Raw genomic sequence first — 27,125 nt, 5'->3', positions numbered from 1 at the left:
GGTTAGCTGCTGACCTAATAGACATGGGTTCATATACGGTTGCTAATGGATTAAGTCTTTTCAGTAATCAGCTGCACTTCTGCTCCCTCCTTCAGGAATGTCCCCCTCTTATGCAACCCTCCACCTCTGCTTAAAACATTAAAAATAAGTAATGTGTGACAAAGTTCCTGCTCTACCTTAGTGGGTCTTGCGCTTATTGGCAGATTTGGTCACCTTGGAGCTTCATGGTGGCCCTCATCTTGGCTGTTTTTCTGAATTCACAGTCTAGATTGACTCCTCCTGTGTCTGACCAGGAGTTAGGAGGATTTGGGGGGAACCCAGGCCCGCCCTCTACTCCGGGTTCCAGTCCAGGGCCCTGTGGAATGCAGCTGTCTAGAGTGCCTCCTGGAACAGCTGTGCACCAGCTACAACTCCCTGGGCTACTTCCCCATGGCTTCCTCCCAACATCTTCTTTATCCTCACCATAGGATCTTCCTCCTGGTGTCTGATAATGCTTGTACACCTCCATCCTCCAACAGTCCATATTCTCACTCTCAGCTCCTCACACACACAAACCGAAATGAGCTCCTTTTTAAAACCCAGGTGCCCTGATTATCCTGCCTTAATTGATTCTAGCAGTTCCTTGATTGGCTGCAGGTGTTCTAATCAGCCTGTCTTAATTGTCTCCAGAAGGTTCCTGATTGTTCTGGAACCTTCCCTGTTCCCTTATCCAGGGAAAAGGGGCCTGCTTAATGTGGGACCCAGAGCTCTTGCTTTGATCACTCTTCTGTTGCCCTCTACCTTGGAGGAAAAAGGAGGAAGAGGGCTGTTGCTGCTCTAGCTGTCCCGACACCACTCCCCTTCTCTGCTACCTAGTTGCTAGCCAGCTGCTGGACCCCCCCACCCTTGGGTGCTGCTACTGCTCCCACTGCAGCCCCTTGGGAGGGGAGGGACCCCAGCCCCAGCCATTTACTGCTGTGGACACCACCACCACCACTTGAGAGGGGTCCTTTCTGTCTGCCTGAACCACCACCTGGAGTTCCTGGAGCTGCTGCTGCAGAGTCTGCTGCCTGGAGCTGCTGAAGCCCTGAGGAGGAGGAGGAGGAGGAGGAGAAGAAGAAGAGGACCATCTACCAGTGGGGGAGCACCTAGAGACTTTGCAGACCACCGTGGAGAGGGACTTAAGACTGAGTAACTTCTGAACCGTGCTCTTGTGGTGGGGGTCTTGACTGTGTTTGTAGGGACATAGGGGGTGTGGCATGGAGCTGCCCCCTGATCCATCTGTGTTTCCCCCAACCACTACCACCACCCCCACTGGCTGTTTGCCATCTGCCTCAGCTCCTGCCCCTGGACTCAGCTGCTTGCTTGGCTTGCCATGCCCAGATTACACCCTTTGGCCCAGAAGCAGTAAACAGACCAAATTGACTTTGTGCAAGCGCACGTGGGTGCACGTGCCCCACGCCCCAGACTGCCTACCTCACAGCTTTGCCCTTGCAACTGCCCCATTTGCCCTTTGCAGCTTTTGCCCCCCTTATGCCCCAGCCCCCGCTTACTATCTTCAGTTTGTTTGCCTGCAGCAACCTCCCACAGCCTCTGTTTGTTTGCCCTGCCCTACCTCCAGCCCACTTAGCCCCTTCTCCGTGTGCCCATGCCCCTCCCATGCGCTTGTGCAACTCCCCATTTTAGTTTCAACCCTCTTCACTGCACCCCCAATGTTGTATTCCCCCCCCCCCCAGTGCAGCTAGAGAAGCCGGAATTCCACCCTGGGTCGGCGACTGACCCTTAACCCCTCATTGCCCCCAAGTCCAGCCCACCCCTTTTGGTGCCCTCCTCCCCTGCCTGCAGCCTAGCATGGAGGAGTGGTTGACCTGCTTCCCCTCTCCCCTCCTCCTTCTGGTGTCTCCCCTTCCCTCCCTGCTCACGATTGTGGGGGACGAGACGCGTGGAGCCCCTCCAGCAGTCCCAGCTACCCCTCCCCCGCCTGCCCCTCTGTCACCTCCCCAAGCCTCTACCTCCACTGCCGCTGCTGAACCATCTGCCACCACCCCCGCTGGGGCGCCAGCAGCGACGGGCACCGGGATGACCTCCGCTGCTGCCACGTCCTTCCCCCCCTCAGATTCTGGGGGAGCCACCCCAGCCGGTGGGAAGGGCCAGGGTAAGAAGAAGGGGAAGGGCCCTGCTAAAAAGACCAGGCCCTCCATGGCAGGGGCTGCCCCCAATGCCCTGGCCCCACCATCAGCTGGGGCATCCCTCCCCGCTGTTCCCTCCACCAGCTCTGCAGGGGTCCCTCCCCTGGCCCCCAGGGCGTACGCCCAGGTGGCAGCAGCCCCCCTGCCTGCCGCTACATCATCTCTCCTGTCCACCGCCTCCACTACCATCTATAGCGGCCGGGGCCCCTTTCCCACCATGACCAGAAAGCACTGCGTCCGTTGCCTTCTGGTGCCCACCTCGCCCCACGTGGAAACCTATGTGCAGACATTGGCGAGGGTGGTGGGGCCCACGGCCATTATGGCAGCTTCCAAAATGTATGGCAAGGTTGTCTGCTTCTTAGCATCGGAGGCCGCCGCCCAGGAGGCAGTGGAGAAGGGCCTGGCAGTAGGGGGCGTGTTCGTCCCCTTGGAGCCGCTAGAGGACCTGGGCGTCTGCCTGGTCCTGACCTCCATCCCTCCCTTCCTTCCCAATGCCACCCTGTTACCCACCCTCTCTATCCTGGGGAAACCCATCTCTGTCATCCGCCCTCTCCAGTTGGGCTGCAAAGACCCCACCCTCCATCACGTCCTCTCATTCCGCCGGCAAGTGCAGCTTCAACTGCCGCCGGCGGCGCGTGATGGAGAGGCGCTCGAGGGGTCCTTCCTAGTCCCCTACCAGGGGGCCCATTACTGGGTGCTCTACTCCACGGGGGAGGCCCGGTGCTACCTCTGCCGGGCGATGGGGCACGTCCGGAGGGACTGCCCCTTGGACCGGCAAAGAGGGGCATCCGGGACTCCCGAACCCTGGCAGGGCACTGGCCCCGTCATTGCCAGCACCCCTGGTGGCCTGGCACCCGAAACCACCCCTCCTCCTTCCCAGTCCCGCTTGGGCTCAAGGTGCACCTCCCCAACTATGCCAGATGAGCGGGAGAGCCCTCCCCCCGCTGCTTGCAATCTGGCGGGGCCCATGGAGAAGGGTGCGGGAGGGACACTGCTGGGCATGGGAGAGGGCCCACCCCAAGGGGAATCTTCCCTCCCTTGTGCTGCCCCACCATTATCCCTCCCAAGTCCCTGAGCCATCGCCTCTGCCCCCTGACATGACCCTGCTAGCCAGCCCCCAGATGATGCCATGGAGGGCTGGGCCCTAGTCCAGGGGAAGCGGGGCAAGCGGAAGGCTCGAGCTCCGCTCCTCCCATCTGATGCGGAGGCCCCCCGGAAGACCAGGAAGGGGGGCACCAATGCCAAGCCTTCCGCTTTACCCACGGGTGTGCTCCATCCACCGATGCCAGCTGGGGAAGACGTGGCAACACTGGAAGGCAGTATCTCCCCTCCACGGGAGTCCCTCCCCTCCGAGGCCCTTGAGGGAGCCCCCCCTGCCCTGGCGCCATCTGAAACCTCAGTGTACCCCGAGGTGACCGTTGCGTCAGGTGCCAGCGGGGAGAATCCCGGGGTGGTGGAAAATGATTTCCTGTCCATATATGAGGAGATCGAGGCCCTGGGTCTGACCCCGGTCACCCAGGGGGAGGATGACCCTATGCCAGCGGGCCTCGATCTGGGTGACTTCACTCCAGCCCCCCCTTTCCCCATGCTCCCTCCCCCTAACTGTTGCTTCCACTCCCACCTCCGAGGAGCCCCTGGACTCCTCCATCAACCCGGCTGCAGATGGCACCCCGTTGAGGGCCGCCGAGCCTGTTGAGGCAACGGCCAGTGCCATGCGGCCGGGACCTGAGCCTACCAGGGGCACCCCTCGTTGGTGAGGAGCATTCAACCTCCTTCCCGGGAGGAGGCCCTACAGAAGAGAGTCCACCTCCTGATGCTGTGGCTGCCAAATCCACCATAGAGCCTGCACCCAGCATCACTGAGAACCCTCTCCCCGCCCAGAATCTCGCCTCTAACCCTGCCCCTGCCCCTGTCCCTATCCCGTCCACCTCCCAAGATGTTATTGCCGCCATGGGGCTGTCTCCTTCCCTTTTCCAATAGATGACCCCCAATAGATGTGTTTACCCGTCCCGACCCATCAGGGGCTGCTATCCTCCCTCCACCACCCCCTATCGCCCCAGGGTTCGAGGCGGGCCTAGTGGCGCCAACCCATCAGGAGCTCTGTCAGGGGTCCGCACCCTATCTGCCTGTCTCGGTGGGACACGGGGCTGTAGCAAGGGCCCTGTCGGGGAGTAACCAGGAGACAGTAACCCCACCCCCCCCCATGCACTGCGAGAGGAGTTGCAGGAGTTTTTAGAAGTCCGTGGCTCCCGCAACAAAGTACAGCTTGCTCTCCAGCGATGGGGGGACTTTCATTAAATCCTCCGGGCTGCAAGGGCCCTCATGGGGGAGGGTAAAAGGACTGGAAGGCAGGGTGCCGCGGCCTACCAGCGGGTCCGCCTCTTCCGTGACTCCTTACCATCGCAACATTGAACACCTGTGGCTGTAGGATGGGTCTCCACAGGTCCCAGGTGCTCTCCTTCCTTCGGGAGGGGGGGTACTCTGTGGTTTTCCTGCAGGAGACCCATACGGATCTGACCGCTGAAGACAGCTGGCGGCTGGATTGGGGGGACAGGGTCTACTTTAGCCATCTCACAGTTTGTACGGATGGAGTGGCAACCCTGTTCTCCCCCGACCTACGGCCCGAGGTGCTGGGGGTCGCCGATGCTGTGCCAGGCTGCCTGCTGCACCTCCGGGTCTGCATGGAGGGGCTCGTAGTCAACCTCATTAACATCTATGCCCCGGCAGCGAGCCCGGAGCGGCTGCAATTCTATCAGCAGGCATCCGCCTTTCCCGGCACCTTGGATCCTCATGAGTGCCTGGTCCTGGGAGGGGACTTTAACATCACCCTCGAGGAGCGGGACCGCTCAGGGACCAAGCAGAGCCCGGCCGCCGCCGCCGTCCTCCAGGAGATAGTCAAACACCACTCCCTGGTGGACGTCTGGCGCGACCACCACCCGGATGACACTTCCACGTTCACCTTTGTCCGGGTGGAGGCCCATCGGTTGAGCCACTCCCGGTTGGACCGCATTTATTTATCATACTTCCATCTTTCATGAGCCCACTCCTCCAGCATCCGGCCGGCCCCATTTTCTGACCATCATTTACCCACCGTGACAGCCTCCCTCTGCGCGGAGAGGCCGGGGCCGGGCTCGTGGCCGGGCTTCGTGGCATCCTTCCGGGAGTTCTGGCTGGCCTGGCGAGGGCAGCGGTGTACCTTTCCCTTGGCGCGGTGGTGGGGGGGACCTAGGGAAGGTGCGCGCCCAGCTCTTCTGCTGTGACTACACCCGGAGCGCCAGCCAAGGGAGGGATGCGGCGATAGAGCAGTTGGAATGGGAGGTCTTAGAACTGGAGAGGCATCTGGCCTCCTGCTTTTTCTACACCCTGGAGAAAGAGGGGGGCCAAGAAACATGTCATCTGCCTTCTGGCAGAAGACAGCACCCCCCTCACGGATCCGGTGGAGATGTGCAGGAGGGCGAGAGCCTTCTATGCAAGCCTTTTCTCCCCAGATCCGACCGATCCTAACGCTTGCAGAGTGCTCCGAGAGGAGCTCCCTACTGTCAGCGCAGGCGACCGAGACCGGCTAGAGCTGCCTCTCACTCTGGCCGAGTTCTCGGAAGCCCTCCATTGCATGCCCACCAATAAATCTCTGGGCACGGACGGGCTAACTGTGGAGTTCTACCACGTGTTCTGGGACGTCCTCGGCCCAGACCTAGTCACCATCAGGGCCAAGTCTTTGCAGAGCGGGGTCCTCCCTCTTTCATGCAGGCGAGCCGTGCTCGCCTTATTGCCGAAGAAGGGGGACCTCCGCGATTTATGAAATTGGCGTCCCGTCTCGCTCCTCAGCACGGACTACAAAGTCGTGGCAAAAGCAATCTCACTGCGGCTAGGGTCCGTGCTGGCGGACGTGGTCCACCCAGACCATACCTACAGCGTCCCAGGCCGCAGCATCTTCAACAACCTATATCTGGTCCGGGACCTTTTGGAACTCAGGTGTAGGGATGGTCTGTCGTTCGCCCTCCTGTCCTTAGATCAGGAGAAGGCGTTCGACAGGGTGGATCACAGGTATCTCCTGAGCACTCTGCAAGTGTTTGGCTTCGGATCCCAGTTTGTGGGTTTTCTCCGGGCACTGTACACCTCCGCAGATTGTCTGGTCAGGCTCAACTGGACCCTGACTAAACCGGTCAGCTTCGGGCGAGGAGTATGGCAGGGGTGCCCCATCTCGGGCCAGCTGTACGCTCTGGCGATCGAGCCCTTCCTCTGTCTCCTCTGAAGGAGGTTGACCGGGTTGGTGCTGCGGGAGCCGGAGCTGCGGCTGGTCCTGTCAGCGTACACTGATGACGTACTCTTCGTGGACCTGGGCGACTTGGTGCAGGTGGAGGCTTGCCAGGCCATCTATTCGGCAGCCTCCTCCGCGCGGGTCAACTGGGTCAAGATCTCTGGCTTGGTGGTAGGGGACTGGTGGCAGGCGAGCTCCCTCCCACCCGCGCTTCAGGCCATCCGGTGGAGCACAGGTCCGCTGCTCGGCGTTTACCTTTCTGCCACGCATCCCTCTCCGCCGGAGAACTGGCAGAATTTAGAGGGCGGGGTGATGGAGCGGCTCCGGAAACGGACAGGACTACTCTGGTGCCTCTCCCTTCGAGGGAGAGCGCTGGTGCTTAATCAACTAGTCCTGTCCATGCTCTGGTACTGGCTCAACACCCTGGTCCCGGCCCTGGGTTTATTGGCCAACCTCCAGACATTGATTCCGGAGTTCTTTTGGTCAGGACTGCACTGGGTCCCTGCAGGGGTTCTCTATCTACCCCGGGAGGAGGGAGGACAGGGCCTGAAATGTCCGCTTACTCAGGTCCATGTCTTCCGCCTCCAGGCCCTGCAGAGGCTCCTTTATGGTGCAGGTAGTCCGGCGTGGAGCATACTGGCACATGCCTTCCTGCGCCGCTTCTGAGGGCTCCGATACGACTGGCAGCTCCTTTGTCTCCATCCGAGAGGTCTTCTGCGAGACCTCTACAGGCTGCCGATTTTCTCCCAGGACCTCCTCCGGACCTGGAAACTTTTTTCAATGACCAGGTCCGTGGCGGCCACCGAGGGGGCAGATCTCCTCGCGGAGCCCCTGCTACACAATCCCCAGCTCCATGTGCAAGTGGCGGAGTCCCGCTCGGTGCGCCAGAGGCTGGTCCTGGCAGAAGTCACAAGAGTCTGAGACCTCCTGGACTATGACCGGGGAGACTGGCTGGATCCCCTGACGCTCGCTCAGTGCATGGTCTCCAGACCTTGTACTCCCCGGCGCATGCTTCAGGAGGTGAAGGCTGCTTTGCCACCCGCTGCTCGGGTTTATCTTGACCGGGTCCTGCATGAGGGCACACCTTGCCCACCCTCTACCCCAGGCCCGCCGGACCTTTTAATTGGACCCCTGCCCTGTGGACCCAGCCGACCCCCTCACGCCTTCACTGTAAGCCAGCTGCACAAGATGCAGCCAGTCTGCTTTCAAACCGCGCCAAGAAAACATCTATACATGCTTGTGCTCCACACCCTTCACACCCTCACCCTCGTGTCCCGCCCCGGTACAAAATGGCGGGACCTCCTGCCACCTTTGGAGGATGAGGAGCTCTGGTGGGCCAGCCTATATTCCACCATAGTCCCGAGGCTCATCGGGGATGTCAGTTGGTGGCTCCTTCACGGAGCCGTGAGCACAGGCGTGTTCTTGGCGTGGTTCACCACAATCCCAGACACCTGCCCCTTTTGCGGCGTGAGGGAAACCCTGGCACACATATACCTGGAGTGTGCCAGGCTGCAGCCCCTATTCCGGCTCCTCACCAATATTTTATTACGCTTTTGGTTGCACTTTTCCCCCCACCTTCTTATTTATGCACTCCCTATCCGTGGCCCCACAAAGTCACGGGATCTCCTGGTCAACCTCCTTCTGGCCCTAGCTAAAATGGCCATCTATAAAACCAGAGTGAGGAGGTTGGCCGATTGAGTCTCCTGTGACTGTGGGGTCTATTTCTGATCCTCGGTCTGTTCATGTATCTGGGCAGAGTTCTTCTGGGCAACGTCCTCTGACTCCCTTGATGCCTTTGAGAAGCAGTGGGAGCTGCCCAGGGTTCTCTGCTCGGTGTCCCCATCCGGTTCCCTTCGTTTGACCCCTTGACCACACTCCTGTCCCTGTTGTTTCATTAGTTGTCCCCTGGAATTTTTTGGCATCTAGGTACTGTGGATACCCCTTTTAGCCTGGGGGGATCCTTTGCCCGCCCACTTCCTGGATCCCAATAGGATTACTCTCCTATAGCCATCTGGCCCGACCCTGTCACATAAGGTAATACACAAAAAACTCTGTTATGAAGCACTAACGGGTGTAACATGCATAACAGAACTGATGCTAACTCCCAAAAGCCAAGCAATGAAAAGTTAAGCTACTGAACAGAACATGCCTGTGTCTCCACTTACAGGCGCACACCACTGCAACAGCTACCGTACGCCAGACCACAACTTTACTCTGCCCCATAAGGCTTACCAGCCTTCCACCATCCTCTTCACCGAACTACCCTCTCAGCTCTCAGAACACAAGATACTATTACACAAGACATCCACAACTAATGGTGTTGGAAGGGAATCATTTGTTAGAGGAAAAGAGCAAGTTGGGGTGTTGAGAATGACAAGTTTGGGGGTCAGGGTTACAGATGTGCTATTTCCCTGCATTCTTTGCATTTGGCAGTGAGGCTCATCCCTATTAAAAATGGCCATTATCTTCCATTGTTTCTAATAGGACTGAAGCCAAGCAAACTGTAAGGAAGGTGATTGCTTTCTGGGCTACTGGACAACAAACTATGAGGGGGCATGGAAATGGAAGTGTGCAGTAGGTAAGATTTAACATGCAAGAGGCAGGAGACTGAAAGGATTGAAAGAAGAAATGGGACATTGTGGGACAGGAAACGGGGGGAATGTGAAAGAGAATGTGAATGCGGCAGGGGAGGACTGGGTGAGGCAGAGATGGGGCGAGGAAGGGAGGTTCTAGCAAGAAGGTGAAGGCAGGACAAGTAGAGGAGGGAGTAGAAAAGGGAAAAATTAGCAGCTCCCCACCCTGCCAGATGTTAGGATAGCGGAGTGTATGTGGAGTCCCCCTCTCAGGAGCCATGAAGAAGGCAAGCATTTTTGTGTGTGAATTTTTTGTACAAATGCAGTTGAATTTTGAACCAGCTGGTAAACTTTATGGGTCTGAACACTTGGGATTTGCAATGCTGAAGATCATACAAGAAATTACCTTAACATTGACCACAGTAATAGGAATAGTAAGTTTTCAAAAATCAAAATCTCTCTCCAATCCTCTATAGACAAACTCACTGAAAAGGCTCAGGGGGTTTAAGAATCAGCTAACAGAAGGAGACCAAAGAATAGCAGCTTCGAACAACAGACACAGGTCCTTCCCCCTTATCCTGTAACTGTCTGCTTACATAACTTAAAAGACATTTTACACTCCATTTTACAGATTATCATAAAAAGAGATTTTTTTCCTACTCATGGAGTTAAAAAAAAGAGCAGAAAAGCTGAAGTCAAATTGTCTTAAGACTTCTTTTTCCATTTTAATTGTGTGTGTAATTAAAATGGAAATATTTAACTAAAATATAGATCAATTTCTTATTATTGTTATGATGTATACTTCTATTCAACACTATGCTGATTAATAGGGAATGTCTCCTGTAATTATTTTATGACAACCTAACATTTGGTATTCTTCAGACTATGTACTAATTAAGGAATCTATATAATATAATACTGTTATCGTTTTCATATAGATACACCCCCAAATTATCTCAATAGTCCTTTATTTTGTTATGGTGAAGCTTTGGCTGCTCCATATTCTGATTAAAAATTCTGAAGAAGCTCTGAAACGTGCAAAGGTTTAAGAGCAGAAAAACTGAAGTCAAAATGTCTTAACGCTTCTTGATGATATAGCCTTTAATTAGTACATAGCTTGGTAGCCCATGGGGCTACTCTCAGGTTTAAAGTCAGGCACCTATATAAAAACACTGATTAATCAGAGCCTAAGGCTGCTAAATAGGGATAAACTCACGCTCCTACTCTTACTCAAGGAGGCATTTTACCTTATTAATGTCTAACACAACCAAACTAAAAGCTTCAAATTACGTAATTTAGATTTACCATGGTTAATTTTATTTAATATTAAACTGAATACGCAATTTCATAGTGCTTGAAAAGCTCGCTCTCATAGAAATATGACTAAGGTGTAAAACGAGTGAAGACTGTAGGCTTTGTATATTATTTTATCATTGTGAATTAGCGGAGATTCACTGTGGTCTTATTACTGCATAGCTGACAATAGTCTGGCTGGACCTTTGTTCTGCCTTAATAGTTTAATAACTGCCCTACTCACTTTGCCTCAGCAGGGTATTATATATGGCTGTAGTTTAAGAATGTTATTAAATTTAGAAGTTTTATTTAATTAGTCAGTGACAACAGACTGATTACCCAATAATTTACCAGTGGAGGGTACCCTGTGGGGCAATATACATTTAAAAATAACTATTTAGATGGGAATTTCTTGGATACACACATTAATCTCATTTGGATTCTTGCAAATTCTGTACATGTAATTAACCATCCCTTGAAATGTAAGAGTTATTTCATTCTTGAAAAGGAGTTCAGGAAACAAACCTCGCAAATACTTAAGAACATATGTAATGCAATGAAAAAGGTTGAGTGAAGCAAATATTTGCCGCATTCTACTCTTCTTCAATTCTACTTGTTGAATGGAAATGATTTGTTAAGGAATAGTATAAGAGAAATTTATTAGGAAAATCAAAGCAGATTTGGAGGTCTGTCACAGAAGCAAATAAAGAATTATTTGGGACTATCTTTTTGTAATGCTGGAGAAATTTAATTTCAGACATTACATAATAACCTACACCAATCTGTTCTACAATTGTTCATGTCTTTATCTCAGTGATTTCTGTTCAGATGGTGTCCTTTGTTACCTCATGTATTTGTGCTATCCATTGAACTGCTTGCAGTAGCTATCAAAGATTTTCCAGAGGCTCAGAGCATCACAATAATAAAGAACGTAAATTGGCTCTTTGCAGATCAAGTACATTCAGTATCTTAAAGTGTTTTATAGCTCTACAACATTATATGTTTCATGTAAATATGACCTTCTCACAGGCAGGCACTGTCCTTTGCTGACCATCATCAGGACAATTGAGTATTGTTGACTGAGTGCCTGAGAAATTAAAATTGAGTAAGACTTACACACCAGTGTCTAGCTAAATTAATAAAAAGAAAAGGAGTACTTGTGGCACCTTAGAGACTAACAAATTTATTAGAGCATAAGCTTTCGTGAGCTACAGCTCACTTCATCGATGCATCCGATGAAGTGAGCTGTAGCTCACGAAAGCTTATGCTCTAATAAATTTGTTAGTCTCTAAGGTGCCACAAGTACTCCTTTTCTTTTTGCGAATACAGACTAACACGGCTGCTACTCTGAAAGCTAAATTAATGATGCTATGTCTGCTTACATATCTTAAATTGAGACTTTTAGTCTATGTTTGGCTGAATCAACTTCAAAAAATCCTCCATACACTGAACTACTTGCAATATAAACAAGATAGGCAGAATATGGAGCAACTTTATATGGAAAAGGGAGAGACACAATCAGTTTGTTCAGGCTCTAAAGTTACTTTGGCCTGATGATGAGACAGGAAGATATTAAGGGCTAGTCGGTTGGGTCCCATTCCTAAGTTAGTAGAGCTGGTCAAAACGTATTGATTTTGAAATTTTTGTTAGAAAGGCAGACACATTTATTGCAAAAAAAAACCCTCAAAAATTTACCTCCCTCTTTTTTTTGACCAGTTCACATTTCTAGAGTTCTGCTAGTGATGGTCCCTATTGTATTCTATTGTGGGTTGCACCTGAGTACCATCCTCCCAGAATCAGCGAATTTGAAAGTAGTCTCAGTTGGTCCATGAATGCACGCTGGCTTGCCTCATGCTTCCGACCCAGGTGATAAAGGGCTGGATGGACCAACTACCTCTCCAGTTCCTTCTCACCGCCGCATGGTCTGGGTCAGAAACTTTAGTGTCCTCAGTTCTGACGCCATTCTGAAAAACATTATTTTCGCTATAAATAGTTTGTAGTTTTAATAACACATAAATTTCATAGTTCCTGCACCTGTTGCAGTTTGAATTCATCTTTCTTAAACATGGAAGACCAGAACTGCACTCAGTATTCCAGATGAGGTCTCACCAGTGGCTTGTATAGCAGTACTAACACTTCCCTGTCTCTACTAGAAATGCCTCGCCTGATGCATCCTAGGATTCCATTAACCTTTTTCACAGCCACATCACATTGGTGGCTCATAGTCATCCTGTGATAAACCAATACATCCAGGTCTTTCTCCTCTGTTGCTTCCAAGTCCCCAGCTCATAGCAAACGTTCTTAGTTAGTCCTAGGTGCATTATCTTGCACTTTGCACTCTTAAATTTCATCCCATTTCTATTACTTCAGTTTTCTAGGTCATCCAGATCTTCTTGTATGATATTCTGGTCCTCCTACATATTGACAATACCTCCCAGCTTTGTGCCATCTGCAAACTTTATTAGCGCACTCCCACTCTTAGTGCCAAAGTCATTATTAAAAATGTTTAATAATATAGGTTCCCAAGACCTATCCCTGAGGCACTCCATTAGTAACCTCCTTCCAGCCTGACATTCACCTTACAGTATGAACTGTTGTAGTCTCTCCTTTAAACAGTTTCTTATCCATCTTTCAATTCTCAGATTAATCTCCATCTACTCCAATTTAACTAATAAGTTCCCATGTGGAACCATATCAAATATCTAACTGAAATCAGGTAGATTAGATTTACTGCCTTTCCTTTGTCTAAAAAATCAGTTATCTTCTCAAAGAATGAGATCAGATTGGTCTGGCATGATCTATCTTTTGTAAAACCATGTCAAATGCCTTACTGAAGTCTTAAGTATATTACATCAGCACTATTATCTTTATCAACCAAACTTGAAATCTCAACAGAAAAAAAAATTAAGATAGTTTGAAAGGATCTATTTTCAATAAATCCATGTTGATTTGTGTTAATCACATTGCCATCCTTTAGTTCTTTATTAATCCAATTCTGTATCAGCTGTTTCATTATCTTGTCTGGGGTCAATATCAGGCTGACAGGCTTATAATTGCCCAGGTCACCCATTTACCTTTTTTAAAACTTGGCACAACATTAGCTTTCTTCCAGTCTTCTGAAGTCTTCAGTGGTCTGAGACTTAATGAAAAGCAACATTAACAGTCCAGTGATCTCCTCGGCTAGCTCTTTTAAAACTCTTATGGATGCAAGTTATCTGGACCTGCTGATTTAAAAATGTCTGACTTTAGTAACTTCTGTTTAACATCCACCAGATATTCTAGTGCAAGGAAAAGAGTGTTACCATCACCATATGATGAGACTGAATAATGTATTTTTGGGGAAAAAATCAGAACAGAAATATTTATTGAACACTTCTTCCATTTCTGCATTAGTGTTCATAAGTCTACCTTCTTCTTTGAGTGCTTGCTCATGTCCATTTCATTGTAGGTGTGTGTGCCTTCCACATGCACCAGTGCTGGAAGTTTTCCCCTCAGTGGTATCCGAAGGGGACCAGCTCTGGCATTCTCTGGAGTGGCACACATATACCACGGTATAAGGGGCACTGCTGCCCCCTCCCCCCCTCCAGTTCCTTCTTGCCAGAAACTCAACTTCTAAAGGCGAACCCTGGTGTGAAGAACAGTGTAAATGCAGTTCACTATGGAGCAAGTTCTGTTACCTGGTTCTGAAGAAATAGCACAAAAATAAATTTGTAACTTTAATTGCAGGCTGGGAAGTATTGATTTATTATATAGTGTCTTTAACTTAGCAGCTTAGAAGTCCTCAGAGTGACAAAAGGTTCACTTTCCACCTGACCTGGTTTGTGTACGACATTCTGAGAGAGCAATTATGAAGGTGACATGCTTTTCTTTAATAGTCTTCTATTTTAGTTGTAATATTTATTTATCCACAGAATGGGTGCATGAAGTGGTATGGAGGGCTTCCCTACAATGCCTGCCAATGTGCCTTGACCTGATTCAGTCCATGGGTTCTCTGTCAAGATTGCCATCAAAAGTGCCAGTTAGGGCCAATTGTAATGATTAGTTTTGTGATGTCTACAGTCAGGGTTACCACCCATCCATAAACATATAAACCATGTATTTTATTTTTTAAATGGTAAACGGCCTATGCTTGCTGGAAACAAAGAAACAAGCCCTTCTGAGCAGTGAATGGTTGGCTATCTTGCAAAGGGAGGGCATGATCTCTCCGCCCTGGTGTTCACTCTTCTCCTGGTGCTGCTGCCTTTGATATAGGGATAGTGCATCCTTCTGAAGTAGATATCCTACCATATCAGCAGCAGCTGACTACTCTGACAGGTGGAGCTGCTGCTCCATTGCTGCCTGGAAATGATATGCCAGGTGCACAGGTGTAGTAAAACTCTGTCACGCAAGGAATCTCCTCCTCTATGTTCTGCTTGAATAAACATGTTCTGTTTCTATCTAAGCCTCAATATACTGCCCGTTTCTTTATTGACTCAACACAGAGCAGTTTCAAGTGGGTCAGTATGTTCTATTTCCACCAGCTGCTCTATGCTTCCTTCTTCTCTACTGCCCTCCATACCACAAGCCAAGCTCAGTGACTTTTCTGTGCTGCTATTTTTCTGCACTTTTCTCCTAGCTATTTGCCCCCAATGTGGCTATAAGGAGGTCCAAATGTGTCTAAATCTTGGAAGAATAGTGGAATGTACATCTTCACTTACTCTGAAGTGAAGAGAGTGTGTGGGGCATGTACTGAAAGCAAAGGGGTGGGTTAGGAGCTGGTACTGCCAGCACTGAACAGAGACTGGGTGGAGGGAAAGAAGAGGGGAGAAGATGATGTGTAATTTACATAATAAAGCTAAACATTTTCTAATCTTATTTTTATTTAAAGTAGTTTTATTTTTGATGAGTAGCTTTCTGCTAGCATTTTAAAAGTGTGTTTGAAAAAAACCTTTGTCATCTCCCCATATATTTTTCTGTGGGTTTATTTATGTACCTATTTATTGGGGGAGGGATTTTTCTTTTTTGGCAATCTTGTATACAGCTGTCCACTTGATACTGGACTGAGACTACCCACCCATTTCTGATAAGCCACTCATGGTATCAATTCTCAGTCATCTTGGCTATATTTGAACTGCTGACCTGAAAGAAAAGGGTTCTATAAATTATTACTAGAGCCCTACCAAATTAATGGACCATGAAATCTGGTCTCCCCTGGTGAAATCTGTTTTTTTTTGTGTGTGCTTTTACCCTGTACTATACAGATTTCACAGGGGAGACCTGCATTTCTCAAATTGGGAGTCCTGACCCAAAAGGGAGTTACAGGGCAGTTGCCAGGTTATTTTGGGGGCGGGAGGTCGCAGTATTGCCACCCTTCTGCATTGCCTTCAGAGCTGGATGACCAGAGAGTGGTGGTTGCTGATTGAGGGCCCAGCTCTGCAGGCAGCAGTGCAGAAGGGTGGCAATACTGCAACCATGCCATCCTTCCTTCTGCACTGGCAGCGGCTCTGCCTTCACAGCTGGGCTCCTGGCTAGCAGTCACCACTCTCCAGCTGCCCAGCTCTGAAGGCAGAGCCGCTGCCCATAGCAGCGCAGAAACAAGGATAGCATAGGTTTCAGAGTAGCAGCCGTGTTAGTCTGTATTCGCAAAAAGATCTTGGGAGACAGACCAGTCCTTGCTTACAGACAGCCCCCCAATCTGAAGCAAATACTCACCAGCAACCACACAATAGAACCACTAACCCAGGAACCTATCCTTGCAACAAAGCCCGTTGCCAACTCTGTCCACATATCTATTCAGGGGATACCATCATAGGGCCTAATCACATCAGCCACACTATCAGAGGCTCGTTCACCTGCGCATCTACCAATGTGATATATGCCATCATGTGCCAGCAATGCCCCTCTGCCATGTACATTGGCCAAACTGGACAGTCTCTACGTAAAAGAATGAATGGACACAAATCAGACATCAAGAATTATAACATTCAAAAAGCAGTTGGAGAACACTTCAATCTCTCTGGTCACTCGATCACAGACCTAAGAGTGGCTATACTTCAACAAAAAAGCTTCAAAAACAGACTCCAATGAGAGACTGCTGAATTGGAATTAATTTGCAAACTGGATACAATTAATTTAGGCTTGAATAGAGACTGGGAATGGATGAGTCATTACACAAAGTAAAACTATTTCCCCATGGTATTTTCCCTCCCACCCCACCCCCCACTGTTCCTCTGATATTCTTGTTAACTGCTGGAATTAGCCTACCTTGCTTGTCACCATGAAAGGTTTTCCTCGTTTCCCCCCCCCTGCTGCTGGTGATGGCTTATCTTAAGTGATCACTCTCCTTACAGTGTGTATGATAAACCCATTGTTTCATGTTCTCTGTGTGTGTGTATATAAATCTCTCCTCTGTTTTTTCCACCAAATGCATCCGATGAAGTGAGCTGTAGCTCACGAAAGCTTATGCTCTAATAAATTTGTTAGTCTCTAAGGTGCCAAGGATAGCATAGTAACTCCCTTACAACCTCCTTGCAACCCCCCCCCCTACAATAACCTTGCAACCTGCCCACAACTCCTTTCTGGGTCAGGACCCCTACAGTTATACTGTGAAATTTCAGATTTAAATAGCTGAAATCATGAAATTTATTATTTTTAAAATCCTATGACTGTGAAATTGACCAAAATGTACCATGAATTTGGTAGGGCCCTAATAATTCACCAAAGGGCAGCATTTAGATATATACAAATATTGCATGCATATGTATCTAAACTAACCATTGCACTGTACTTAGAATAATGTGCTTTCTTGGAATCTTGTTACAATCTTACATGCATGTTTAGGTTTGAGTATTGGGTATAAAACATGCTGACTAAGTACTGTACTGTTTTAAAAAGTGCAAAGGTAGAGCATTATTTTTCCACATTGACATTTTATACACCTTTTGCAGTCACTTAGTTACATTTTATTATTGCAACACCAAACAGCTGAGTTTATTAATCACAAAGTTGCCTTCCCCCCCACCCCCCATTTAAAAAACAAAACTGTCCATAAGCACTATCCCACAACCTTGGGTGTTGGGATTCATAGAATATCAGGGTTGAAAGGGACCTCAGGAGGTCATCTAGTCCAACCCCCTGCTCAAAGCAGAACAAGCCCCAACTAAATCATCCCAGCCAGGGCTTTGTGAAGCCGGACCTTGAAAACCTCTAAGGAAGGAGATTCCATCTCCCTAGGGAACCCATTCCAGTACTTCACCACCCTCCTCGTGAAAAAGATTTTCCTAATATCCAACCTAAACCACCCCCACTGCAACTTGAGACTATTGCTCCTTGCTCTGTCAAGGAAGAGCGCGCATTTCATGCCTACACCTCCTCATTGTCCCCTCTTCTGTGCTCCAAGGGTGTAGAACCCCTCCTCCCGCCAGCCGCAGACCGACAGGCCCCTCACATTCATCGCGGCCAGAATCCGATTCAGCTGGGCTCTCGGGTCACCCGGGAGGGGACCAGCGTCCTCCGACCTCTGTGAGCGGCCGGCCAGAGCCTCACCGAATGGAGACTGCACCATTGTGCGGGTGCCGGGGGGAGCGGACAGAGCGGGGCTTGGGGGTGGAGTGGAGGAGAAGGGGGAGGGAGGCTGAACTTGGAACTGTATCAGGGAGCGTGAATCATCCCCCCTCCCCTTCCCTCCCCCGCCGGGACCTTATTCTGAGCCCCCCACACCCAGCTGGCTCCGCAGAGAAGCTGAACATTCTCTGCCCCCCAGTGTGGCGGGCGACGGTGGTTGGTTCCCCAGGAGGCGGTGCCCTGATTGGGAAGAGACCTGGTTCTGCTCCCTGGAGAGGCGGGGCCGACTGTCCCCGTGGCTCCGGCATCCCCCGGGAGACGGGACGCCGCTGCCGTGCCAGGTATGGCAGCTGAGGTTGCAGCAGGCAGCAATGTGGCTAGTGCCCTGGCTGCTCCGCAGGGACCCCAGGGCAGTGAGGTAGCCGTAGGCGAACTGCAGATACAGGGCAGCGGAGGCAGGAAACTTTAGAGAAGTAACTGCGCTGCCCGGCAGCTGAGGGGATTTGTAATGCGGGACGAGCTGGGGCTGTAGAGGGCAGCTGAACTGCAAACCGCCCGGGCCAACCAGGGCTGGGGCATTTGCAAGGGGACGCAAAGGGGTAGCTGCTGTGTAGGCGGGAGTTTGAAGAAGGGGGGCAAGTTAGTCTCTGAGCAGCAACTGGTGCGGGAGTCCGCCTTGCGCTTCAGCGGCTCCCACCAGCCCCTCCAATTCTCCGGCTGGAGATGGAGGAGGAAGAGGCGGCGCAGGAAGAAAGGAGGAGGAGGAGAGGGTCCGGTTTGTGGGGCACCGCTTGGCACTGTTGCTGGAATTTCAATCAGAGAAATGGAGCAAGTAGCTTGAAAATGAGGAGAACCAGAAAATCCTGGCTGAGTTTTTGGACGAAACCGAACCAGCTTTCTTGCTGTTTTGCTCCCCTCTGGCAGGCACATTAACAGTCATGCAGAAGGTAAGGTGCTGACGTTTGAATGACAAATACTGTACCCTTTGGACTTCGGGGTGCTGCAAATATATTTGCTGGTGTTTTCTAGCGCAGAGACCTTAAGACATGCCATGAAAAGCACGATCCCCAACTACTTGGCTCTTTCAGGGTTAGGACTTCCCAATGACTGGAATCAAGCCTTTTAATATTAGTAGAGATGGGCAAAATTGGGGATAAACTGGGAGCAGAGTTTAATTGTACCTGAATCACCCTCACCAACAATGTTTAGACCCTTCTGGATTTGTCCCCACTGCAATGATTCTAAGGGGGAAATAACTGGAAATATATGAACACTTTATTGAAGTTAATTTCACTTTAATCTTTAGTATAGAAGTTCTAGCATAAACACTCTGTAGAAACTACTTTGGTGTCAGCCGTTCCTTTCCACCCCTCTGGTACTCTTATCCTTTTTCTTAAGAGTCTTCCCTTTTAAAACAGTGATACTCAGACTGAGGCTTGGGAGGAGCAAGTGGCTTTTTAAAGTGTCTCCTGTGGTTCTCTGCATCACATGATTAAAATACTGATTTTAATTATTAACCAATCAGGATCGTTTACTATGGTATTAACTAAGTAAGTTATCAGTTTGTACTATAAACTTATTTGCTGTGAGAATGTATATTTACATATTGTATTGTAGTAAATGAAACAACGAATTCACACTACTATGGCTCTGTTGGATAATGTTGATTGCTAATTTGGCTCCTGAATCACTCAAATCTGAGTATCACTGCATTTAAAATGTGATTTGGTTAAGGTAGGATTCAGATTGGGACAGGCATGCCTTTACACTTGTGAATAGTTACACAAATAGATCCATTGAAGTAAATTGGATTACTTGTGGAGTATGAGTATGGGGGACTCAGTCTGGTCCATAGTGACTGAGAGGACTCAACCCTCTTGACTATTAACCTATCCTGTTTAAAATACATGGATTAAATCCTGGCTCCACTGAACTCAATGACAGTTTTGCCATTGACTTCAGTGAGGCCAAGACATCACCCACTGTTATAGCTAACAAACTACTGGTATTAGCTAGGAATGCAAGTAACTGTGAGTACTTAATATTGTATATGTGTGTTTCTTAGTTAATACCTCAATTCCTAAAGATATCAGTGCACTTAGTTAAAATACCCACTGCACATCTATATCACTGGAGATTTAAAAAAAAATTGTTCTTGAATTATCTTGATCATTGGCTATCAGCTGCCGGAAACTTTTATTAGTAACACTATAATGCAAGTAACTGTCCTCCAAGACAGTTTCTACCACCAGAATTGGGTTTCTAGGGGAATAAAAAGAGTTACTTTGTTCAGTATACTGTCCAGTTTCCCTAAATTAATTTTTAAAAAATCTCAGCTTTAGCCCTCTTGCCCCATATTTCTTGACCTTTGGAGTACTATTTTTTGTTTTATCGCTTGTGTCCCTTTCCAAAGAATCGAAACAGAAAATCTAACTTAATTATATCAAACCAACGGGACAAGCATACACACAACAATAATGGGTGCTCCAAGCCACTGCCTGATGGAGCCGTTCCAAGGCACCCTGTGCCACTTAATTATAGTAAAAGTAATTTAGTTTCTCTTAAAATATCTTCACAGTACTGCCTTGAATGTGTGACTTAATCCAGAAAAGGAGCACTTTTGTGGCTTTGTGTTTTTTTTAAAACCGTTCATAAGACAATTTTATAAAGCCTGACCCTGGTGGCAAACCGGATCTAAGTTCTACTTGCAAGCCCAGCTACTTTCTCTGGCAGACTGAAAAATGTATGGTTGCTTTAATTCATTTAAAAATCTCAGTTTAATACGAACAGAAATAATACAGTCAGCACGCTAGCTCTGTTTTTCTCTATTTTTAAATTTATTTTACACTATCCCCACACTTTCAGTTATTGTGCAGATTTTGTACTGACAACACATAGGTTTGTAGCATTGTTGAAAATGTCAGGGGTAAAGCTATGAAAGTTTTGGCATCTGGTTAGGAATCTCTTGGAGCTTTGATTTCAGGCTGTCTGCAGACCCTGGAAGATGACAATGTGTCAGTTTTTACACTCAGTTTGTTTGTACAGTTTCTTTTGCAACCAGGAAGTCTAATATTTTTTTTAATGAAAGTTTAGATTCTGGAGCACATTCTGAATAAGGGATGGAATCAATGGCAAATTCCATAGCTGTCAAATCATGAAATACATCCACCTCAAATAAACCTAAAATTGAAAGTTTAGGGCCAGATTGTTGTCCATCTAATGGTTCCATGAAGAGGGATATGGTTTTGGAAAGAGTTAATTTATTGTTGGATGTGAATTAATAATTAGGCTAAACTGCTGTCAGAAACATTCATTTAGCTTGTAATGAGTGGAAGTTATGGGCATATATCAAGGGATAGAATTTGGCCCTATATATCATCTGAAAGTATCTTACAGACATCATGTATGGGGTTCATTTCACCAACCCCTGAGATGCAACCACACTGTTGTCTGAAAATATGGCCCTACTTGTCTATCAGTATGGTATAAAACAGGGGGTTTGGTTCTTGTTTTTGCGGGATCCTGTTTTTTTTTTTTTTTTTTTAAACTGGTGCCTATTTGCAAAAGATCAACCACAAGCAGGTGAAAAACCAGACGTTAAAACAAGTCCAAGGTCTGGGTACAGAGTTTTGGACACTCACACAACACGGGTTCTGAAAAGGTGCTTCAGAGTCCCAGGCTGCTCTACTGCCAGCTATTTTTGTACCTCTGTGCTCTGCTCCCTCCACTTAGTCCCAACATGCCTGACCAGGACTTCAATATTGTCTGTCACCTAAAAGGCAGCTATTGGTGTTTATTCTCTGACTACTTTGTACTATGAAGATCATATTCTTGTAGAATTGATGACCTATGATTCTCTTGTTTTAGATACCCAGTGATATAACACACAAATTAGTTTGCATTATGAAGACCACAGAATGCATTGGAACAGATAATTATAAAAAAGATTTAGTATTTGAAGAGTTGTCTGCAACACCACTTGAGCATACAGTTGATTTCTTAGAAGAGGTATTTATAACTAGCCATTTGTGATAAAACTTAAAATTTCAGTCTTGCATTTATTATAATTTCCACCAGATAGTGGACTGCAGAAAAATAATGCTTACACTGGTAAAAGAAAAAAAAATTACAACAAAACTGCAGCTACTCTGTTGCCTAGACATGTCACAAAGGGATGGGTAGTGGAAGCGTAGTAATATATGTTGTTTTATTATTTATTTATTGGTTTCAGAGTAGCAGCCGTGTTAGTCTGTATTCGCAAAAAGAAAAGGAGTACTTGTGGCACCTTAGAGACTAACAAATTTATTAGAGCATAAGCTTTCGTGCATCCGATGAAGTGAGCTGTAGCTCACGAAAGCTTATGCTCTAATAAATTTGTTAGTCTCTAAGGTGCCACAAGTACTCCTTTTCTTTTTATTTATTTATTGTAATTGAAGTTATTTCATCACCTGAATTGTTGTGAAGTATGAAGCACACACTGAATATTTTGTATAACCTGCCTGTAATAGGTTAAGTGCTTGCTTGATTCTCTTCAGGTATCTAGAACCCATTTTCAGCAACCCAGATTTTGAGAGGGACATTGTACAGTACTCTGTTTGTCCAAAGGATGTCAGCATGAAAGATGGGTCATGAATCGGTTCTCCTGTGGCTGATTATTATCTCTCATTCAGGAATATTGAAATAGCAGATGGTAGGGCTGCATGCCAAAAGTTAAGGGTATATGCAGTCATTATTCCAGATCAGAACTATGTTAATTTTAATAATTAAAAATAGCTTTCATAGTCACATGACCAAAGGTTTTTTTGCATCTGATGAATCTATAACTATTTCATAGGAAGAGCAGGGGCACCGGAACAATTTGTTTAGTGGGGTTGCTGACAGCCTTTGAACCAAACTGTAAACCCTGTATGTGATGGAAATCACTTCAAGTCGGGGTGAGGGGTGGGTGGGTGGGGGTGCAGCAGCCCCTGCAGCACCCTTAGCTCCAGCAGCTATGAGGAAGGGGTTATAAGCTCTGTGAGGAGGGGTGTATAAAAGAAGTTTTCCCCTCTAAAAGGAGTTCAGTTCCTGTAGATCTCAGCCAAAATTTTACTCCACTCTTGCTGAACCTTCCTCTGAAATGTAAATCAAAAGCTAAATAGATAAATATATATGTAAAATTTTAAAATCTTGTCACTTTTTGGTTATATTATTCTATTTCTTAAAAGGAGGAATATGAAAACAAGTAACTGGCTGAGATAAGTTGTATAGCATCAAACAGAAATCATTCATGTGGTATACATGTGATTTTTTTCTGTTACACAGACACATAGTCATATTATCCAAAACACTTTACTTTAGTTGTTTTTGCAGCCTGTGTTAGTAGGTTCTCTGGATCAAATTCAATGCTGATAAAAGTAGTGCAACATGTTTGACGTCCATGAAGTTGCCTGCTTGCACCAGAGTTGAATTTGGCTCTGAGTTTTAAAGTTGCATTTGGAATCTTATGGTTGGAAGAAGAGCTCTTTTTTTTTTAATTAGAAATGTAAATGCTTTATTCCCCAGATCTCCAGGTATCAGTTCTTTGTGTTTGGATCTATAGCAAGACCACTGTCTCCTTTTAAAATTGTACTTAAAATATTTCATATTGTCAGTCACTGCTTCTCCTGGCAGTCAGTTAAGACGCTCACATGTGGTCAAATTCTGGTCTGAGTTACACTGCTATAAATCCACTGAAGTAAATCGAGTTACTCTGGATTTATACCACTGTTACCCAAGGCAGAATTTGGTCCTTAGTGTGAAAATAGCTCAGTCAGAATACAAAAACTTAAAATTACTGGTAAGCATTAGAAAAACAGGACTTTGGGAATTTTAAATATGAAAATGAACACAGTAGAAATGACTATATTAATACTTTTCCAAAATTGTTCCCTCTGCATGAGTCTTTTTTTTAATGTTATAAATGTAATTTAATTTTCAAATTCTTTGATTAATTAGGAATATATTCAAATGTATTTCAGTAAGGTGAAAAATATGTGCAATTAAGACATAATCAAAAATATTTTAAAAAATTAATAATAGTGAAAGATGCTAAGACTAGACGGGCGCTATAGATTCTCACTATGTTGGCCAGTGACTTTGTTGACCCTCAATTGGTCATTATTTTGGGGTGGCCATGTCATTTGAGAGGAAGTTATTGTCTTGGAGTCAGTGGAAACAAGCTGGTTAAGAGCAAAAGAGGTAATAGAACTTTAGCAAACTTACACTGGAAAGATAAAGGATGAAATTCTGGCCCCATTGAAGTCAATAGGAGAACTCCAATTGACTTCAGTGAGGCAGGGTTTCACACATTTCGTTGGGAATCCATTTTTTATAGAGGTTGGTAAAATCAAGTGGTTTTTTTGAAAAGTTCATGGAGAGAGGGAGTGAGGCCACAAACTATAATGAAGAGAAGAGGGAAGTTTGCTGCTGATGAGATCAAGGATACATCCACTACATGGATGTCTTAATTTCAAATTCCACATTTAGTTGGGAGCCTATTCTCCTTTGTGAAAAATGATGTATTTGGCTTGGCTATGAATTCAACTTGTTCAGATGTATTTCTTATTAAAAATGAATTACTTTTTCCCCGTTTTGTTGCTATGGAGGATGTACAGCAACAAACAAGCATTTGGAATTTAGTTGTAACAAACCATACTGATAGTGCTACTCTCGCTGTTTACCTGACTAATACATTCTGTAGAAATCAACTGAGAATTTCACAACAGTAGCTCTTGTTCAAATATTTGATTTAAAGATCTTGCTTAACCTGAGACGACTCAGATTATGTGTTGCTAATTATCTACATTAGAGGGCATGTCAAAGACTTCAGCAAACACTGAAAACAAAAATGCAGTTAAACCTTTTTAAAAGCAGTAAAAGGATAGATGGATGAGAAACTGGAAGGTTAGGCATTTTAAAAGCAGCTTCATTATGTCTGTTTAGTATATAAACAAGAAATTTCATTGAGTTCCTTATGTTCTCACTTAAAAAATTGTTCACAATATGCAATAAAATTTCACACCACAAGGGAGTATTCAACAAAAATAAGAAAATAAAATGAAAAATCAAACAACTTGCTCCTTTTCACTTTCCCTTCAAAACAAAATCAAGCCGTAGCTGTTTCCATAAATCCAGGAAGGTTAAAGAGTAGCCTTCTTAATAAAGTCTAACTCTGACTCATTCTTCTTGTCCCTTTTAACACTGTAATATGTTCAAGGCCCAGCCCGTTTAAGAAAAATATGTGCAAATTCTGAGAAGAATCACCAACCATGCTGGGAATGGGTGCCAGGTGCCCAAGCCCTGTAACCATCTGCTGAGGCTTAAAAAGGAATTCCCAAGGGAGATTAGTGTCATGAGACAGCTTCCAGGAGGCTCTTCTGTGAGAGAACCCTGCTGATGGTGGCGATGGGCCACCAAGGCCAGCCAGGAAGGAGGATTGGGGAGACCTTCTCCTAAAGGAAGAGGGAGCTTTGATCTCAGGGACTGGGATATGGATCCTGAACTTCAGAAAAGCAGACTTTGACTCCCTCAGGGAACTGATGGGCAGGTTCCCCTGGGAGGCTAATATGAAGGGAGAAAGGAGTCCAGGAGAGCTGGGTGTATTTTAAAGAAGCCTTACTGCGGGCATAGGAACAAACCATCCCAAGGTGTAGAAAGAATAGCAAATATGGCAGGTGACCAGCTTCCTTAACAGAGAAATTTTCGGTGAGCTTAAACACAAAAAGAAAGCTTATAAGAAGTGAAAACTTGGACAGATGACTAGGGAGGAGTATAAAAATATTGCTTGATCATACAGGGGTGTAATCAGGAAGGCCAAAGCACAATTGGAGTTGCAGCCAGTAAGGGATGTGAAGGGTAACAAGAAGGGTTTCTACAAGTATGTTAGCAACAAGGTGGTGGTCAGGGAAAGTGTGGTCCCCTTACTGAATGGGGACTGCAACCTTGTGACGGATGATATGGAAAAAGCTGAAGCGCTCAATGCTTTCTTTTGCCTTGGTCTTCACAGATGAGGTCAGCTGCCAGATGGCAGCACAGTATGGGGAGGAGGTGAGCAGCCCTCAGTGGTGAAAGAACAGGTTCAGGACTATTTAGAAAAGCTGGACATGCATAGGTCCATGGGGCCAGATCGAATGCATCTGAGAGTGCTGAGGGAGTGGTCTGATGTGATTGCAGAGCCTTTGGCCATTATCTTTGAAAACTCATTGCAATTGGGGGAGGTCCCGAATGATTGGAAAAAGGCAAATATAGTGCCCGTCTTTTTAAAAAAAAAAAAAAAAAAAAAAAAAAGGGAAGAAGGAGAATCCAGGGAACTACAGACCAGTCAGCATCACCTCTGTCCTTGGAAAAATCATGGAGCAGGTCCCTAAGGAATCCATTTTGAAGCACTTGGAGGAGAGGAACGTGATCAGGAACAGTCAACATGAATTCATCAAGGGCAAGTCATGCCTGACCAACCTGTTTGCCTTCTATGATGAAATAACTGGCTCTCAGGATATGGGGAAAGCAGTGGATGTGATATACCTTGACTTTAGCAAAGTTTCTGTTACGGTTTCCCACAGTATTCTTGCCAGCAAGTTTAAAAAAGTATGGATTGGATGAATGGACTGTAAGGTGGATAGAAAGCTGGCTAGATTGTCAGGCTCAACAGGTAGTGATCAACAGCTCGATGTCTAGTTGGCAGCTGGTATTGAGTGGAGTGCCCCGGGGTCCATGATGGGGCCAGTTTTGTTCAACATCTTCATTAATGATCTGGATGATGGGATGGATTGCACCCTCAGCAAGATGACCCTAAACTGCGGGGAGAGGTAGATACACTGAAGAGTAGAAGACCTAGACAAATTGGAGGACTGGGCCTAAAGAAATCTGGGTCCTGCACTTAAGATGGAAGAATCCCATGCACTACTACAGGCTGGGGACTGACTGGCTAAGTGGCAGTTCTGCAGAAAAGGACCTGGGGATTACAGTGGACGAGAAGCTGGATATCTGTCAACAGTGTGCCCTTGTTGCCAAAAAGGCTAATGGCATACTGGACTGCATTAGTAGGAGCATTGCCAGCAGATCAAGGGAAGTAATTATTCTCCTCTATTTGGCACTGGTGAGGCCACATCTGGAGTACTGCCTCTAGTTTTGGGCCCCCCACTACAGAAAGGATGCGGACAAATTGGAGAGAGTTCAGCGGTGGGCAAAGAAAATGATTAGAGGGCTGGGGCACATGACTTATGAGGAGAGGCTGATGGAACTGGGCTTATTTAGTCTGCATGAGAGAAGAGT

The 27,125-nt window shown here is 47.0% G+C and overlaps 1 protein-coding gene across 1 annotated transcript in view; it reads left to right on the top strand.

The window, feature by feature from the left end:
- Nucleotides 1–18,065: 18,065 nt before the first annotated feature.
- DNAH11 (dynein axonemal heavy chain 11) overlaps nt 18,066–27,125 on the top strand; it is a 308,597-nt gene continuing 299,537 nt past the window's right edge. Inside the window, 3 exon segments of the mRNA XM_043507131.1 lie at nt 18,066–18,585; nt 18,588–18,781; nt 21,702–21,842. Coding sequence (XP_043363066.1) covers nt 18,558–18,585; nt 18,588–18,781; nt 21,702–21,842 — 363 coding nt within the window. The 5' untranslated portion in view covers nt 18,066–18,557.

Source organism: Dermochelys coriacea, chromosome 2 (assembly GCF_009764565.3).
Source record: "Dermochelys coriacea isolate rDerCor1 chromosome 2, rDerCor1.pri.v4, whole genome shotgun sequence".
Classification (NCBI taxonomy): Eukaryota; Metazoa; Chordata; order Testudines; family Dermochelyidae; genus Dermochelys; species Dermochelys coriacea.
This window is presented reverse-complemented; position numbering and strand designations above follow the sequence as displayed.